This window comes from Leopardus geoffroyi, chromosome A1, assembly GCF_018350155.1.
Source record: "Leopardus geoffroyi isolate Oge1 chromosome A1, O.geoffroyi_Oge1_pat1.0, whole genome shotgun sequence".
NCBI lineage: Eukaryota > Metazoa > Chordata > Mammalia > Carnivora > Felidae > Leopardus > Leopardus geoffroyi.
In genome coordinates this window covers 78,772,174-78,790,245 of record NC_059326.1, presented here as the reverse complement: position 1 = coordinate 78,790,245, position 18,072 = coordinate 78,772,174, and the positions used below count along the sequence as shown (strand labels likewise).

The following is an 18,072-nucleotide window of genomic DNA, read 5'->3' as shown; positions in this document are numbered from 1 at the left end:
CACCGATTCAAAACATTTCTACAACCAGACACAGATGGACAGAGACAGGGACACACACGTATAGAGATTTCTATCAGTAGCAAAATGAATTTGAATCTGTTGCAATTTTTAAAGTTTTTGAGGGGCACCTGGGTGGCGCAGTCGGTTAAGCGTCCAACTTCAGCCAGGTCACGATCTCGCGGTCCGTGAGTTCGAGCCCCGCGTCGGGCTCTGGGCTGATGGCTCAGAGCCTGGAGCCTGTTTCTGATTCTGTGTCTCCCTCTCTCTCTGCCCCTCCCCCGTTCATGCTCTGTCTCTCTCTGTCCCAAAAATAAATAAACGTTGAAAAAAAAAATTTAAAGTTTTTGAAATCTCTCCAGAACTTCCATATGGCCCTTTGTACTGAATACCAACCCCACCGGCCAGCCTTTCCAGCCAGTGCCTGGATCTGGACAAAATCACTTCGACTTATCTGCCACTATCTCACATTGAGGAACTGCACTCATTACACGCTCCTGACCATACCTCTCATCATTTTTGCTTTTCACGTGCAGATGGTCTCGGACTTACCATGGTTCAACTTAATGATATTTAGACGTTACGAAGGTGTGAAAGTATTTTGAATTTGGATCATGTCCAGGGCTGGCGACACGCAGTTCACCCTCTCGTGATGCTGGGGCAGCAGACGCAGCCCCCACGCAGCCACGCCATCGTGAGCAGAGACAACCGAGATGCTGACAACCATTCTGCACCCAGGTAACCATTCTGTGCGTGTCGTTTTCAGTAGAGAATTCAATAAATTACAGGAGGTAGTCAACATTTTATTAGGAAATGAGCTTTGCGTTCAGTGACTTTTGCCCAACTGTAGGCTAATGTCCATGTTCTGAGCACATTTAAGGCAGGCTAGACTCAGCTATAATGTTCAGTAGGTTAGACGTATCAAATGCATTTTGACTTAAGGATATTTTCAACTTCAGTGGTTTATCCAGACATAACCCCATCGTAAGTCAAAGAAGATCTGTATCTTCTCCCTGGTAAATACTTGTACTGCAGATTACCTTGCCATACAGAAATGACCCAGAACATCTGGAGTTGAATTATGGTTATTATTATTGCCACCTGCCTTCCAAACCCACATATCTTCCAGCCAATTGAACCAAACTCTAATTATAAAACCGGCTATTTCTAAAGAGATTCAGATGTACCACTGATGCATTTCCAGAAAATTTTAAATCCTAATCAAACTTTTATCCTTTTAAGAGAATGTAAACTCTGCCCCTTCGGCTGCAATATTGGTTTGCTTCACTTTGGATCACCACGATTTTGTTAGGCAACACTCTATTCCAGGTACTGTGCTTGGAAATGTACATGTAATGTTTAATGACATAGTAACTACACTTGTCTAATGTGATTTAATTACACATGTAATGTTTAATAACATAGTACCAGACAACCCACTTAAATGAGATTGAGGATGTTCAGAGCATCCTATAGAGTCACGGTGGGGGCTACCAACAGCCTGAATAGAACTGGAATAGTACTCCAATATGGGAGAACAGGATCTGAGTCTTGAAGGATTGTGGGGGGAGGTGGGCTGAGACATTAATCATAATCGATTAACTATTCACTGAAGATCTACCATACGCCCAGGGTGGTGCCATGCCAGAGTTGGTCTATGAACTAGATACTGTCCCCAGTCAATAGCCAAATTCAAGAGGGTAATGCAGTCAAAAGAGAAGTATGACGGGGAAGTCCAGTGAGCTGTGGGGCCATCTCAGAGAAGCACCCCAAAGTAGGAAACAGCATGAACAATCTGGAGGAGGAATGAAAATAGCTCTTTGGGGAATTACACATCATTTGGCATGGAAGGCCTTTCTGAGCAGGAGAGTTTCAAGCTGATACCTCAGGGAAAACCTTTCTGGGTGCAACATCCAAGTTCCAGTTGGGAAGGCTCTGTCCCAGTGCTCTCCATGCTGGTTGGCTGGGATTTTTCTCAGAGGGGCTCACAGATCAAAGACATCTGTAAAGAATTCCTCACCCATCTGCCTTCACCCTGTCATGAAAGATTCTGATTCATTATAAAGTGGGTTCTACTATTGCAGAAACAAAACAAAACAACAAAACAAAAACCTCGCTGGTAACTTTACTACAGAATTTTTTAGAATTTTTGAATGAACCAGTCCTGTGTGGCACATTTGCTCAAAAATGAAAACTCACTCCCTTCAGTTTCTGGTGACCTTCTGAGAAATGCCACAATGTGCACTTCTACCCCCTAAGCCATGCACGCAGGCAATCCAAATAAAAATATACCCGCAGTATAGATCAAGGTTAAGATTTTCATTCAAGGTGCAGATGGATACTCTATTAATGATAACAAATGCTGGACTCAGACTTGCCAGTTATGGATAACATGATTCTCACAGACAAAAGAAATGTTGGATTTTACCATGCAAAGTTGGGTCGCACATTTGACTTTTGGGGCACCAGGGTGGCTCAGTCGGTTAAACATCCGACTTTGGCTCAGGTCATGATTTCACTGCTCGTGAGTTCAAGCCCTGCGTCGGGCTCTGTACTGACAGCTCAGAGCCTGGAGCCTGCTTCGGATTCTGTGTCTCCCTCTCTCTGCCCCTCCCCTGCTCACGCTCAGTCTCTCTCTGTCTCTCAAAAATAAGCAAAACATTTAAAAAAAATTGAATTAGGGACACCTGGGTGGCTCAGTCGGTTAAGCGTCTGACTTCGGCTCAGGTCACGATCTCGCGGTCTGTGGGTTCGAGCCCCGCGTCGGGCTCTGGGCTGACGGCTCAGAGCCTGGAGCCCGTTTCAGATTCTGTGTCTCCCTCTCTCTCTGACCCTCCCCTGCTTACGCTCTGTCTCTCTCTGTCTCAAAAATAAATAAACGTTAAAAAAAATTTTTTTTTTAAATTGAATTAATTACATCCTTGGAAAAATTTAAAGGAGTCATGGTTTCCAGGCAACAGAAACTCTACTTCTAGCACTTTCTAGCATTGTCCTCAGACTGCAGAATGGCTGGAGTCTCCTCCTCGATGACATGATCACTTGGGTCCATCTTGCTCATTCAATCGCCTCTGCTTCCTGGTGTACCATCCTGTATCAATGTCCCCTGTTCCCCATCACCCAAGAAACTCCCAGGGACAGTCCCTGGAGAGGGCACATTTTCTTCTGCTGTAATTCATTTCTTGCCAGCACTTGGCTTTACAGCTTTCCCCTTATACCTTCCACGAAAGCAAAGGAGGGTAGAGTAACCTGGTGGATGCCCAGACGCTCCGGAGTGGGTGGGCAGGGAAAGTGGAGACAACTTCCACATATCTATCCACCATGTTTGCTCTTTAATACCTAAATCAGTTTTAAAATAAAGTCTTCCTTGGGGCGCCTGGGTCTCAGCTGGTTAAGCGTCTGACTCTGGAATTTGGCTCAGGTCACAATCTCAGGGTTCATGAGATCGAGCCCTGCACCGGGCTCTGTGCTGACAGTGCGGAGCCTGCCTGAAATTCTCTCTCTCCCTCTCTCTCTCTGCACCACCCTCTCAAAATAAGTAAATAAACTTTAAAATAAAGTGAAATCTTGCTTTAGACGTTTCCTCCACAGTCCTAATATACACATCACAACAAATACTCTGAGCACAAGAGCCCAGATAATGTGCCCATTTCACAGATGGGAAAAATGAGTCTCCGTGAGCTTCAGCATCTCCTCAAATTTAATGAAAGGAATAAGTGTACATGAAGTTACATATGAGAGGAAAAGACCAACAACAGCTGGCCTGTGACTCTTTTCAAAATACACTATTTTCTCCTCAATTTAAAAGATACTAAGATGTTGAAAAGCTGCTACTGTGGTTATTTTCTAATTACTACTGCTTCTCCCAGCTCCAGAAGCTTGAAAGACGTGTATAGTGAAGCCCAATGAACAGCCAATTCAGACACCAGACTTTCTCGTAAGAGCAGGAAGTGATTAAAATTTAAGCTTCTAATAAAAATGCAGCCGTAACCACTTTGATTAATTTCTTCTATTATGTGAAAGATACATGCTGATTATTGTAAATGATTGAGCAATATGTAAAAAGACAGAGTAAAAATGAAAAGACTTTGTCTCCTTTCCCCAACCTGAGTCACTGTTAAAAATTTTTCTCTAGCCATCAAGAATTTCTCTGCTTTTGAAAAAGTTTCTCTCTTTCCCTCGTCTCATCTATCTACCTGACTGTACTAAATACACTACACTCTAACCTACTTTTGATAGTTACCAATATGTCGTGAACAGATTTCCGTATCTGCTGTGGCTCAGTATTTTTGATAGCTACCTGACGTCCACCATGCAAAGACCTGTCTTTCTGTCAAACCAGAATCCACCAGGTCAAAGAAAGTATTGTCCATTTCTAACATATTTCACTTAAGCTTCACTGGGGTCTGCTGCTGTCACATTAAAAGAATTTGGATTTCATACCCCATTCAAGAGGGTTTGGTTACCATCACGAGCTCCTTCTCAAGAGCTCATTTATTAGCGGTCAGAACATAAAACCCTGGACAGTATTTTAGCAAAACCTATGTGATTCTGTTTCCGAATCCATAAATATTATAATTTATTTTTTTAAGTTTATTCATTTATTTTGAGTGAGAGAGAATATGAGCAGGGGAAGGGCAGAGAGAGAGGGAGAGAGAGAATCCCAAGCAGACTCTGAACCGTCAGCACAGAGACCAATGTGGGAGTCGAATTCACAAACTCTGAGACCATGACCCTGAGCCGAAATCAGGAGTCAGACGTTTAAGCAACTGAGCCACTCAGGAGTTAAATCTGAGTTTTCATCTATTTGCCCTCCCAAGACTAAATGACTGGGGTGCAGATACAGTTACCTGCTGTCAATATATCCCCCCTGTCTCTCACAGGAGTTGACACCTGCCATATGTTTGATACATGAATTATTTAATGAAGGGCAGGTAAACAAGCTAATGGGAGGCATTGGTTGAAAGTGTGAAAATTAGATAAAACTAAAGATTTTATATGATAAAATACACTAAAACGTTCTTCGCAAATATTTACCTGTAATCCAATGGCATTTGTTCATCTCCAACATCAAAGTTCTCCTGGCACTTCTGAGAGAAATGTACCGAAATCTACACTTGGAATGAGTTCACTCAGCGTTTAACTAAGTTAAACGAACAAAACTCCGGAAATCTCAACAATCTCCGCAGCTTATTCTCGGTGGCCCACACAAACATATGCTGCCTTTTTTCCCCAAAGACGTTGATCTGAGCATCTATAATTAGAGCTTCGGTGCTGATAACACATCAGGCTTCCTAACGCAGGATGCCCCCAAGGTGGGGCAAACAGCAGACAGGCTCACTTGACATTTCAGATGCCTAAATTGCCTTTTTCAATACCTACGGCATGTTGAAACCCTGTAATTTTCTCCCTCTGGCAACCTGCAATTTTTCATTTGCTTTTATTTACTCGGGAAGCCCAGCAAAAGGGGACTCAGCACCATGCCCATAGCCGGTTAGCTGTCACCGGGCTTTCTCATGCGCACTCCTCCTGCGCCTGCCCTTTATCTGAGGCTCGCAGCCCTGCCTCACGGTAGAGAAACGCTACATACGTGCACTGAGTGCGAAGCTGATGCAGCGTTTCCCTCTATCTTATCGCTTTAATCCTCTCCTTTCTTTTTTCCTTCTGACTCCACCATTTCTGAATCTTTATACTCTGTGACCTGGGCCTCAAATAACTAACTTCACATTAGCCAAAGAGATCCTCACGTCCTTGGAGCCCAGACATGCATGCATGCATGCATTCGTTCATTCATGGATAATGGATTGAGTATTTCCTATACATCACACACCAAGGACATGAAAGTATCTAAGATAGTCACAGGTTTTGAAAATTCAGGCTAGCAGAGAGAAAAGGCATATCATCCATTAATGAGAACCCATCGTGACAAGATCGCTAGGAGCCAGGACAGTGCGCTAGGAGATTTTCGATAAAAGGGTAATTAAGTCTGATCAGGAGGGTGGACAAAGATGTCAGAATGTTCTCCCCAGGCAGGCGTGGCCTCCTTATCTTTCTCTTTCACGGTTTTCTGCTTACCCGTATTCTGGGTCTTCTCCAATTGGTGTTTGTTTTTTCTCTCTCCCTCAGAAAACTAAACTCCATATGGGCACAGAATGTGTTCTGAACCTTCGCACCCCTAATACCTATCACAGCATCAGTTATTAATTAAGTAGTTAACGCATCAACTTTCCTACTCAACAAACCTGCTGAGCGTTGTCTGTGTGCTGGGCACCCCCTAGGCCCGGCAGATAAAATAGGCTGAGGAGAATATGCCCAGTGCCTGCTCTCAGGGAGCACACAGTCTAATAAACAGAACATAATCGTCAGGTCCGTAGTCTGTTTGGTGGCACCAGAAAGAAACCAGCAGCCAGCTGAAAGTCAAGTTGGTCACGGAGTCATGACGGCAGGCTGCTACATCCTTCAGGGCAAGCCAGGGGAGCCTGTTGTGTTAGAGGACTTCTGAATAGAGACCCAAGCAAATGAAGGCATGGGCTGCGTGGACACCTGTGGAGCAATGTTCCAGGTGGAAAGGACTGGGGCGGGGAGCACCTGTGAACATGGTGGACACAGCAAGGAGCCACGAGAACAAGAGGGGAGTCGCTGGGGCGGGGCCACAGCGAGGGCAGGTCATGGGATGGCTCTACGTAGGACTTTGGGTTTTTCTTGGAGCGGGAAGGAAAGCGTCTGGGATATTCGGATGGATGAGTGACGCTGATTGGGCTTCTGCGTGGGAACGGACTTCAGGGTAGGCGAGGAGGGTTGGGGAGAGGAGAGATGATGCTCCCTACCCAGGGAAGGGATGATGGTTTAAGAGAGGGTGGCCGTGGTCTGGGGGAAGGGAGACAATGGCATCTGGCTGTGTGTCAGATGTCCAGAAAGCAACCGCTGATTTGCCGAAGGCTAGGATGCACTTTCATGGGCTCGTTACCCTCAAGTGCATAACATATATAAAGAAGTGGCTGTTTCTTTCTCTCTCTCACAAAGACACACACTCAGTAATAATGCATTCTTGGCAATATTAACAATGCATTGACGTGATTTGTTCGCAGAACAGGTCTTCCAGCACTCGGATTAGAATAACGGTGTGTTCTCTGAAAACTTAAACGAACAGCTTGCAGGTGTCATTGGAAAACACACGACAAGAATGTTGTATTTGTCCTCAGAGGCCAGAGGGGAAGCTCTGTACTGTTTGCTACTATGTGACCCTGGCCAAAGTGTTTCATTCTCCTGTTTTCTCATTCCAACTAGGAAGGTAATAGAGGCATATTCCCAACCACACTGAGAATGAAAAATTAATTCATATGAAAATGCACCATAAATAATACAATATAATGTATATGTTGATCAATATCTAACATATCAGAGGCACGTCGTGGCTTAAAAGTTATTTTCGTATCTATTTGATCATCACGACGCACGCAGCGGTAGGTACACATCACAACAAATACTCTGCGTACAAGAGCCCAGATAATATGCCCATTTCACAGATGGGAAAAATGAGTCTCCGTGAGCTTCGGCATCTCCTCAAATTTAATAAAAGGAGTAAGTGTACATGAAGTTACATAGGAGAGGAAAAGACCAGAAGCATCTGGCCTGGGATCTAATCCTCTCCCGATCATCTTTTGATGGGGGACATAGAGACAGGGGTAGACACTCCCGAGGAAAGAGCGTAGAGCCTGGCCTGGTCTCTTTTGAACATGCTGATCACTGCACCTCCTGGTAGACAGATAATCGTATCAGCCAAGGGGAGGATGCTTGTCTACAGAAAGCTGTTAGCAGCACGTCCCTGGCCTAGGATTATCATCGCCATCAGACCCGGGACCCAGGGATTAATGAGGCAGGGCCCCACAGAAACATCACACAAGCCACATAATGATCTGAGTATAAAATGGAGAGATTTCAAGACCAAAACACTGCAGAGAAGGAAAAAGTAATCTAGACATCTGTCTCAACCAACGCTGGAGAGAAACAGTTTACATTTCTTCTACAGACTGTCACCTATCAACAGTCTGAGTTATTTTTCCATGCTGCTGAGTGCATAAGAGGATTGTCTGTATCCCAGATATCCTGAGTGAGTCTTCTGTGGGTACAAGTTTCTCTTCTGTGCACTGGTTCTCAACCTAGGCTGTAAATTAGAATCAGCCGGGGGAGCCCAGAATGGCTACATCCCAGAAAAATTAAGTCAGAATCTCCAGGCATGGGGCTACGGTTGGGAGGCAGGTGTCGGTCTTTTACAGCTCCCGGGTGATTCTAACGTGCAGTCAAGGCTGAGAACCCATGCCGAGTCCTGAAGCTTCCGGCTGTTTGATGTATCGCCTTCTTTCACATAATTCACAGTACCGCGAAGAAATACAGCTGATCTCTGACCTTGGTAGATGATCCTAAGTGAGGATTTTCACATTATGTTAATTTTGATATTTTCCAAAATGAAGTCTTGAAGACCAGTGAATTGAAACCTTTCACTTAATTTTGACCTGAATCAGTTACAATTTCTTGCACAGGAACCTAATATTCTTGTGTTCATGCAATTATTTATTTGTTGATTGACTTATTCACTGCTTGGTCCCCCAAAGAATGTAGGTAAGCTTTATTCACATTTATGTGAACCTGGTCACCATCAGAGTATCGAGAAAGTTCACGGCAGCAATAAAGGCAACTTGTAGAAGCAAGAGAATGATTGCCTAGGAGTCTCCAATGGATACAATACCATCTACTTCTTTTTCTACAGCATCTTCTTGAGGGCAGGAGTTCTGACTCCATGTATCAAAGATTAATTACAAACGTCAGTGCAGAAGTAAACACTGCAGGTCAATATCTGAGCCTGATCATTTGGAAACATCATGTGTTGACCAGCCTCTGGCACGTGTACATTTGGCAACTGAGTTTGGAACCCAGGACTGATTCTCCCCCTTGCATCCCCCCAGGCCTGCCCAGGCCATACGGTTCTCACCAGATGGAGCAGGGACCCTCCTGAGGAAACGGGGGTGTGCGGATCCGCGCCCTCCTTCAGGAGCCGGAGCGCTGCAGGACAGAAAGAGAAGGCGGTTAGAGCATGTCTTTTATCCACCCCGTGAATAGAAAACCTGTAGCGGTTCATTCAGCTCTAAACTGCAAACAGCCACAAAAGCGAAAGAAGACACATCGATCGCCATCTGACCTCAACTTCGTGTCTGTAGGGCTGAGGGCATCTATCTGCACATTCAAACTTAATCCTCTATTTGTCCGTATAATTTCCTATCACAGTTGTGCAAATTATTCAGAAAAAGGAACACTTTTTTTTTTTTAAATTGTATTTACTTCAATTCAAGTTAGTCAACATACAGAGTAGTCTTGGTTTCAGGGGCAGAACCCCGTGATTCATCACTTCCATACGACACCCAGGGCTCATGCCAACAGGTGCCCTCCTCAGGGCCCGTCACCCATCTAGCCCACCCCCCCACCCCTTCCAGCAACCCTCAGTTTGTTCTCTGTGTTTAAGAGTCTCTTCTGGTTTGCCTCCTTCTCTGTTTTTATCTTATTTTTCCTTCCCTTCCCCTACATTCATCTGTTGTGTTGCTTGAACTCCACATATGAGTGAAATCACGTGATATTTATCTTTCTCTGACTGACATTTCGTTCAGCACAATACATTCGAGTTCCATCCATGTTGTTGCAAATGGCAAGATTTCATTCTTTTCGACCGCCAAGTAATACTCCATGGCATATATATACCACATCTTGTTTATGTATTCACCAGGGGATGGACATCTGGGCTCTAACAAAGCCGTACTTTGGCTATTGTTGATAGTGGTGCTATGAACATTGGGGTACATGTGCCAGTTCAGTTAACTCTATTTTTTAATCTCGTTAGGACCCATTGGTTTAAAACAAAGTTTATACTTTGCATGTTAAACCTCCTTTCATGTGACAGTAGTGTACCCATCATTCCAAGAAGCACTATGGGACAAGGCCATTTCTATCTAAATTACTAATGCCAGGGGTGCCTGGGTGGCTCAGTCAGTTAAGCGTCTGGCTTCGGCTCAGGTCATGATCTTGTGGTCTGTGGGTTCGAGCCCCACGTCGGGCTCTGTGCTGACAGCTCGGAGCCTGGAGCCTGCTTTGGATTCTGTGTCTCCCTCTCTCTCTGCCTCTCCCCTGCTCGCACTCTGTCTCTCTCTCTCTCTCTCTCTCAAAAATAAAACATTAAAAAAATTAAAAAGAATAATGCCAAATAGGTCAAAAAATATACCAATTATCACACTAAATGCACAGTTGGAAGGTGACCTGTGTTTCCATTTAACAGCAAAGGTGAATTCATTAGTACAAGGAACGCCCCGGGCATAAGGAGACCTCTGCTTCTTCCACTGGCTCCAGGGCCAGCCTCGCAGAAAGGCTCATCAGCTCCCCAAAGCACTCTCGTGGTTTCCACAGTTAACAGCAGTATCACAGTCTCAATAAAAAGCCGTTAGTGCATTTTCCATAAAAACTATAATTAAAGCAACAGTGACTCTTTTTTTCTATTGTAACATAGAACTGAATGAAATGGCTCAGATTCAAACTCGTGCCTCACTGAACACACTCTCTTTCCATGAAGTTTCTTGGCAGTCTGGAGTGCTACCTGCATGTACCTTCTTTGCTATGGCACCCCGATTCTTTTATGTGTTCCAATCCCCAGTGTGTCCCCATCTTCCCCAAAGCTGACTGCACGTCAGAAGGGGCGCCACGGGTCCTGGCGGACACGGTTACTCCAGCAGTCCCCTCTCCAGAAAGGCCATCCCTTTGATGGCATGTGCACTGGAGGTGAACAGGGAAGCAGAACAGCCTGTCCAAAATGAGGGTAAGGTGGTGACAGCAGAGGCCATCCACACCCAGCCCCGCGTGCCCTCCAGACAGCCCTTCCTGAAATCAGAGTGCCTTTGTCCAAATGTCTCTTCCCAGGGAACTCAGACACATTCCTGTGCTCGGTCCACAGCGGTCACATGTGGCTTCTTGAATCTGTACCTGTTCACGCCCGTCCGCACCCTGAGAGCATCCTTAGTAGGAGAACATCCACACCTGTTCGTCTTCCAAATGGCTTCCTCTTGGGATGCTCTTTCTCCAGTGAAGAATTTAATTCTCCTCGTAAGACAAATTCTCCAAATGGGGGTAGTTTGTTACAACACAACTTGCCCAAGACGGCTGTCTCACGGGATCGAGAGTAACCTGACAGCACGTGGGGCATCCATTTACTTCCTTGGGCATCCTGCCCCTCGGCCATCAGGACAACATCTAGGAAGGTATTGCCTTTCCTGTCCTCTCTGTATTTCTAGGAGTGGTCCCGCATGGCACAACAGATGCCCTTTTGCCCCCCTGTTCCTGGCTCTCTCTGTGCACACGAATTGCAAACGGACACACTTTCTGTTCCCTCACATGTTCTTACCCTTAATTTTTAAGTATTTTTAAATGTTAACTTATTTACTTTTGATAAAGAGAGAGAGAGAATGAATGAATGAATGAATGAATGAATAGGGGAGAGGCAGAGAGAGAGGATCCCAAGCAGGCTCTGTTCTGTACCACCAGCGCAGAGCCCGATGTTCCTTGAACTCAGGAATCGTGAGACCATGACCTGAGCCGAAATCAAGGGTCAGACACTTAACCGACGGAGCCACCCCAGCGCCCCTTCTTACCCTTAATTTTGAAAAGTCCATTGCCGACAACAGAAAGTGAATTCAACATGTGTATCAATGCTTTCCTCAGAAGATGAATAGCACTTTTTCCTGAATGTTTATTTTTTTAGCAAATGTACATATTCATCTTGAATTAACTAATATCTATAGAGTGCTTTTACAGCTTCTACAGCCAAGCTCTTGAACTACAAATACAGTAGGAGGCAGATTATATCACTTATGACATGTGTAAAACGCCATCAGATTTCTTGAATCGAATCCACCTCGCACGTGTGTAGTGAGTTACACATAATAGGAGCTGGTGACACCCTGGCCTTGGGGTTCCACAGACTTGGCTCTGGGGCCTGGCCCCAATGGGAGAGCGACTGAATCCTCTGTGCCTCCGTGTCCTGTCAGATCAAAATAACGGACAGTCACTGGACTCAGGTCATGGGGGCCCTGAGAGAACGGAAAGGGGACGACAGTACGGCATATTCATTGTGCCCCCGGCACTGGGTACCGATCTCCAAAGGATTCCTATTAGTATAATTATTCTAAGTCACAAAACCCCGTAATAACAGACTTTAGAATCTATAACTTAAAGTTTGTTCTCAATTTTCTCAAAACCTTCTGGTTTTTATTTTTATTTATTTTTTTAATTTTTTTTCAACGTTTATTTATTTTTGGGACAGAGAGAGACAGAGCATGAACGGGGGAGGGGCAGAGAGAGAGGGAGACACAGAATCGGAAACAGGCTCCAGGCTCTGAGCCATCAGCCCGGAGCCTGACGTGGGGCTCGAACTCACGGACCGCGAGATCGTGACCTGGCTGAAGTCGGATGCTTAACCGACTGCGCCACCCAGGCGCCCCTTAAACCTTCTGGTTTTTAAACGTCGAAAGTAAGCGTAGGACATGAAGAACCCCAACCTTGCAGCATTCACCCGGAGGATGCGTGTGTGATGTGCCAACCATGAAAGGGGTGAAAAGGATAAGGCAGGAGACCCTACAGGATTCGGACACCAGTTTGTGGGCAACAAAGTAGATGACAGGGTTTCAAGCAAAGGATTTGAAAAGATTCATGAGCTAAGCATAATATGGGCTGAATGTGTGTGTGCTTCCCGAATTCCTGTGTTGAAGCCTCAGCCCCCAAGGTGACCAGATCAGGAAGGGGGCTGCCGGGGGCTGATTAGATGGGAATGAGGGAGGTAATGAGGACCGAGACCTCCTGGTGGCATTAGTGCCCTTATTCGGTACGAAGAGACCACAGCTCACCCTCTCTGTCCTGTGGGGACACAGTGAGAAGGAGGCCATCCATAAATGAGGAAGCAGCCCTCAGCAGCGGCCACATCTGCTGGCACCTTGATCTTGGACTTTCTGGCCTCCAGAACCGCGAGGAATAAGTCTTAGTCTGTTGTTTAAGGCCCTGGTCTACAGCATGTCTGTTACAGCGGCTGCTGGAGGGAAACACAAAGGCCTGAAGGGGTCTCTTGCTCCCACCCTCTGTGTAAGTACTGAATGCAGGGTGCCTCAGTGGCTCAGTCGGTTAAGCATCCTACTTCGGCTCACGTCATGATCTCATGGTTCATGAGTTCAAGCCCCACATCGGGCTCTGTGCTGTCAGCGCAGGTCCAGCTTCAGATCCTGTGACCCACCCCCCCTCCCTCCCCACTCACACTCACACTTTCTCTCTCGCTCCCTCTCTCTCTCAAAAATAACCATTTAAAAAAATAGATGAATTCTGAAAGCAGATTCACGATCAGGCAGTGGGGTGGCAGTCACAGCAGTGAGCGTGCACAGCTTTGTTGTGGAAGATAGAGAACACACTAGGCAGGCGGGGACACAGCGGGAGACTGAGCTACATGGCATGGCAGGGGGGGGTCTATGGAGCAGGGAGAAACAGTCTGTAGGGTGAGAGCAGTCTGTAGGGTGCAGAACATGGATGAGTAATCAAGAGGCAGGGGGAGCCGCACCGGCGTACTGGGATGGATGGCGATGGAGATCTGGGTGGATGCCGGGATGGAGGGAGGGAGGGAGGCAGGGAGGAATGGGTGGGTGGAGGGAGGGAGGGATGGATGGATGGATGGATGCAGGGATGCAGGGATGCAGGGATGGATGGATGAAGGGAGGGAAGGATGGGTAGAGTGATGGAAGGAGGGATGGATGGAGGGAAGGAGGGATGGAAAGCTGGACAGATATGCCTTTATGTGTTTACTACACATTTTACTGATACAAAGGCTGTGTAACCCACAACTTAGAAATAATTAAATATACAATCCTGAATGTTGTAAATGCCATATAGCCAATTGATCTCACAGAATAATTTTCATGCTTTTTGTTGAACTGTTATATCCACAGCCAGTCTGTGGCTATAATTAGTGCATATGACCTTGACATTTGGGTAGATATTCTCACTGACACTGGTGAGTAGAGCTGGGGGTGGGGGGGGGGGGTGTAAAACTATGGCGGGCAGGCCAAACCCAGCTGTAGATTTTGTAAGACTTTGAATTAAAAATGATTTTTACATTTTCAAGGCATACATAAGAAAAGAAATAAAAAATAAAAAAAAAAAAAAACAACCAAAAAATCCAAGAAGACTTGGCAACATAGACTTTATGTGGCCTGTAAAGTCTGACATATTTTCTATCTGGCCCTTTCCAGAAAGTTCACTGACTCCCCTGAAGTATGTCAGATATCACTCACTTATCAAGGACCTGAGAAACATCTGTGGAAGTAAGACCAGGGTTTTTAGACAATGTATCATATTTTGTCACATTTTTGGTGCTGAAATAACACATTTATTTTTAATTTTTTAATTTGTATTTTTGAGAGACACAGAGATAGAGCATGAGCAGTAGATGGGCGGCAGAGAGAGAGGGAGACACAGAATCCGAAGCAGCCTCCAGGCTCTGAGCTGTCAGCACAGAGCCCGACACGGGGCTCAAACTCATGAATCATGAGATCATGACCTGAGCCGAAGTCGGATGCTTAACTGACTGAGCCACGTGGGTGCCCCTGACATAACGTATTTGTAAGTGTAGCCCTGAATGAACACATCCTCCAAAACTTCTTAATTCTAGACGATCAGTAAGACAGTAAATGACGCCGACTTTCGTGGTGTAATTCTCTCATCTCAGGCCCCCAACAAGAAGTCACCGAACCCAGGGTTGGAAAAAGATGTGACACATGAGACAGCACATGATTGGGGGGCACTTCCAGCACTCACCGCAAGACACAAACGTGACTTCGAGGGCCTAAGTGAACTAGTTAGGAAGTGATGAGTGTTGCGTATTATCCTTGGTTTTATTGCCGTCTACCTAACTGTAAGTTTGTATGCTTTCACTTTTCTATAGGCTTTGTTTCCCTGTTGTACAACCAACTGGCAAATTCCTGAAAATTTAACAGTGGGCTCTCAGGGGCTAGGAAGGTAAACTCAGCCCACCACGGGGTGGGGGAAGCCCGAGGTCGAGAAGGAGGGGGGCCAAGAAGGTCCAGGATGAGGCAGGCACAACACCCACGAGCTCCAGAACTTTGTGCCACAGTGACAGACAAGGAAGTCCCACCCCTCTCGTTTGGGCCACACATCAGCCTACGGAGAAAAGAGGTGGGGACCATTTGAGCATGGTTTTTCTCCCTGCATAGAATTTGAGCTATTGTCCCAAAGGGCTGATTTACAGCCCTGAATTCAAACCACGGACTGCACGCTAAGCGGGTTGCCTGTGGAGACCAAGGTGGGGACTCAGCTATTGACAAAATAAACATGTTTTCATATAAACGCACACACACAAATGGTAGAGTGAGCTAAATTCCAGGTCTCCGCGAAGGGTTAAAACCAGACATTGTAAAGAACTTAGATGCTAAGATATAATGAAGAAAATGCCACGTGCATCCTGATTATTTCATCACAAAGAATTTCAAAAGAGGAGAGGGTCCATGCTTCCAATGCCAACATAGCGGAGCACTTTTCTAAGTACTTGGGGTCTGACAGGCCAAGAGCAGCAGCAGGATAGAGAAATTCCAAAACCAAGACACGAGTCAAAATCCATTTTCAGGCCCTCCAATTACTCCTTTTGGGTAAACCTACCAAATGTAGGTTAAAATACTTTCTCCCCAAAGGTACACGTTCACGGCAGCCTCGTAATAACGAGACTCCAATCGCCAGTCGAGTGAAATGGCAGTGTCTTTCTGTGACAATAAAATCCGCAGGAAAACAGCCTGAGGAAAAACAGCCATCTGGGGACCAAACAGAATAATGAAGCTGAGGCTTCCTTTTATAGTGTCGCCGCTTGGAACTGATTCAGCATTTATTGTATATTTGTGGCTTCGTCATCAAGCTGCCACAGAGCTCCGCAGAGATGTCTGTGTGCGGGGCACGATTTGATATTTAAAAAGACACATTCGGTCTTTAAATCTTCAGCCACAGGGGTAAAAAATGGATGAAAAGACATCATAAAATTTTGCTAAGGAGCTTTACTTGAATATGCATAGGCTGTCCCCACTCCACGTCCCCACCATCACCAACAATCCCCAAACCCAAGAGTTCAGCTGGTAATTAGCACTTGTTCCGAGTCTCCAGCTATTACTGTGACTTATCTGGGTGGAAGCCACACAGCACATTTAGGATGGTTACTGGACAGCAACTGGGGACAGTAACTGCTTTGGGGATCCTGTGAACTGACATGGATACCTCACTACAGCAGCAATCAATGGTCATGTGATTTTCATGATGAGAGCGGGTCTATACTCACAGAGATTTTATGTGTAAAATCAATGCCTGGGTGGCTCAGTGGGTTGAGCGTCTGACTTCGGCTCAGGTCATGATCTCACAGTCCGTGGGTTCAAGGCCCACGTCAGGCTCTGTGGTGACAGCTAGGAGCCTGGAGCCTGCTTCTGATTCTGTGTCTCCCTATCTCTCTGCCCCTCCCCTGCTCGTGCTCTGTCTCTGTCTTTCAAAAATAAATATCATTTAATTTTTTGTTTAAATCAACAGAGGGAAGGATAAATGAAACACACCATAATCTGGGGTTCTAGTTGTAAGTTGGGTGAAGGCATTTTCTAGAGAGAGGAAAAGACAACTCTTAGGTGATAAAATGTCAGCAAATGGCAGGCTTGGTTGGGGGGGTGGGGAGGTGTACAGGAGTTTTTATTTGCTCAACTCTTCTGCGAGTTTAATTTAATTTCTAAATAAAAAGTTACAAAGAATGACCACAAAAAATCAAGGCAGGGTCCTTTTGCCCCTGAAAGGATGGTAGAAACATCACTTTAAGACTTCCAAAAAGGTTGGGGAGCCTGGATGGCTCCATTGGTTGAGCGTCGGACATCGGCTCAGGTCATCATCTCGTGGTCTGTGAGTTCGAGCCCCGCATTAGGCTCTGTGCTGATGGCTCGGAGCCTGGAACCTGCTTTGGATTCTGTGTCTCCCTCTCTGTCTCTGCCCCTCGCCCCCTCATGCTCTGTCTGTCCCTGTCTCAAAAATAAATAAACATTAAAAAAAAAATTAAAAAATAAATTTTAAAGACTTCCAAAAAGGTAGATGTGAGAATTTCCATAACAATCGATAGTCTTCTAAGAAATGCTTTAAAAGGCTTATCTTATCAATATGTCAACAAGGAAGGGAAGCGGAAAGCAGGAACATAGAGATTAGGTTATTAACACCACATGCGTGTCTACTTGCACAGCAGGAAGGATTCCCCGCCCTAAGTAGAACTCAAATTTTAGGTTGTCTAACAATGACTTGAGTTTTGGTTTTTTTTTTTTTATAGATTTTTCTAGTTCAGTGATTCTCAACCTACTTTTCATTATCACTTCTTCTCTGTCAACATCTACCATGAAATTGTAGTACCACAGGCATTCTGTCCATCTGTTCAGGTGCTGTGACCTCTGGAGGGCAATAGCCCATCGGTAAAGTTAACACTTTTCTCCCCCCAGAAAGACTTAGGGCCATTTCTCCCCAACCCTTCAGAATCATGCCCTAGTCCTACATCCAGATACTGATTCAGGCATCCAGGGATGGGATCCAAAACTCTGCATTTCAAACAAACACTCCAGGAGATTCTGGTGCAGATGGCCACCTAAATTCACTTTGAGACAAAGTGCTAGGATTTTATAATCTTGGAAAATTACCTCCAAACACCTTACTTGGAACAAGAGAATTCATGGCAATGCTAAGAACTCATGGCAGATCCTTTCCCATTAATCGGTTATTGAGAACATGGCCCCTGGCACTGCTTGAACCACGGGAACCGTCAGAACACACTATTTATTCTCAATAAATGAATACTTAGCCAAACCTGTCTGAGCTGAATCTTGGTTGAGGGGGCGATCTGAGAGGTCAAGGTCCGAGTCAATGGGGAGGCCTCAGGTGGTGCTGGACTCCAAGTCTGGGGCAATGATGCTCAACCCTCATTATGCTTAGAAC

At 45.5% G+C, this 18,072-nt stretch overlaps 1 protein-coding gene across 3 annotated transcripts in view; it reads right to left on the bottom strand.

Annotated features, from left to right (window-relative positions):
• The window catches only part of MYO16 (myosin XVI), a 607,799-nt gene that overhangs the window by 408,096 nt on the left and 181,631 nt on the right, over positions 1–18,072 (bottom strand). For all 3 annotated transcript variants that reach the window (XM_045481946.1, XM_045481930.1, XM_045481937.1), the window contains exon 3: positions 8,984–9,054. In XM_045481946.1, coding sequence (XP_045337902.1) covers positions 8,984–9,054 — 71 coding nt within the window. The remainder of the gene's footprint in view (positions 1–8,983; positions 9,055–18,072) is intronic.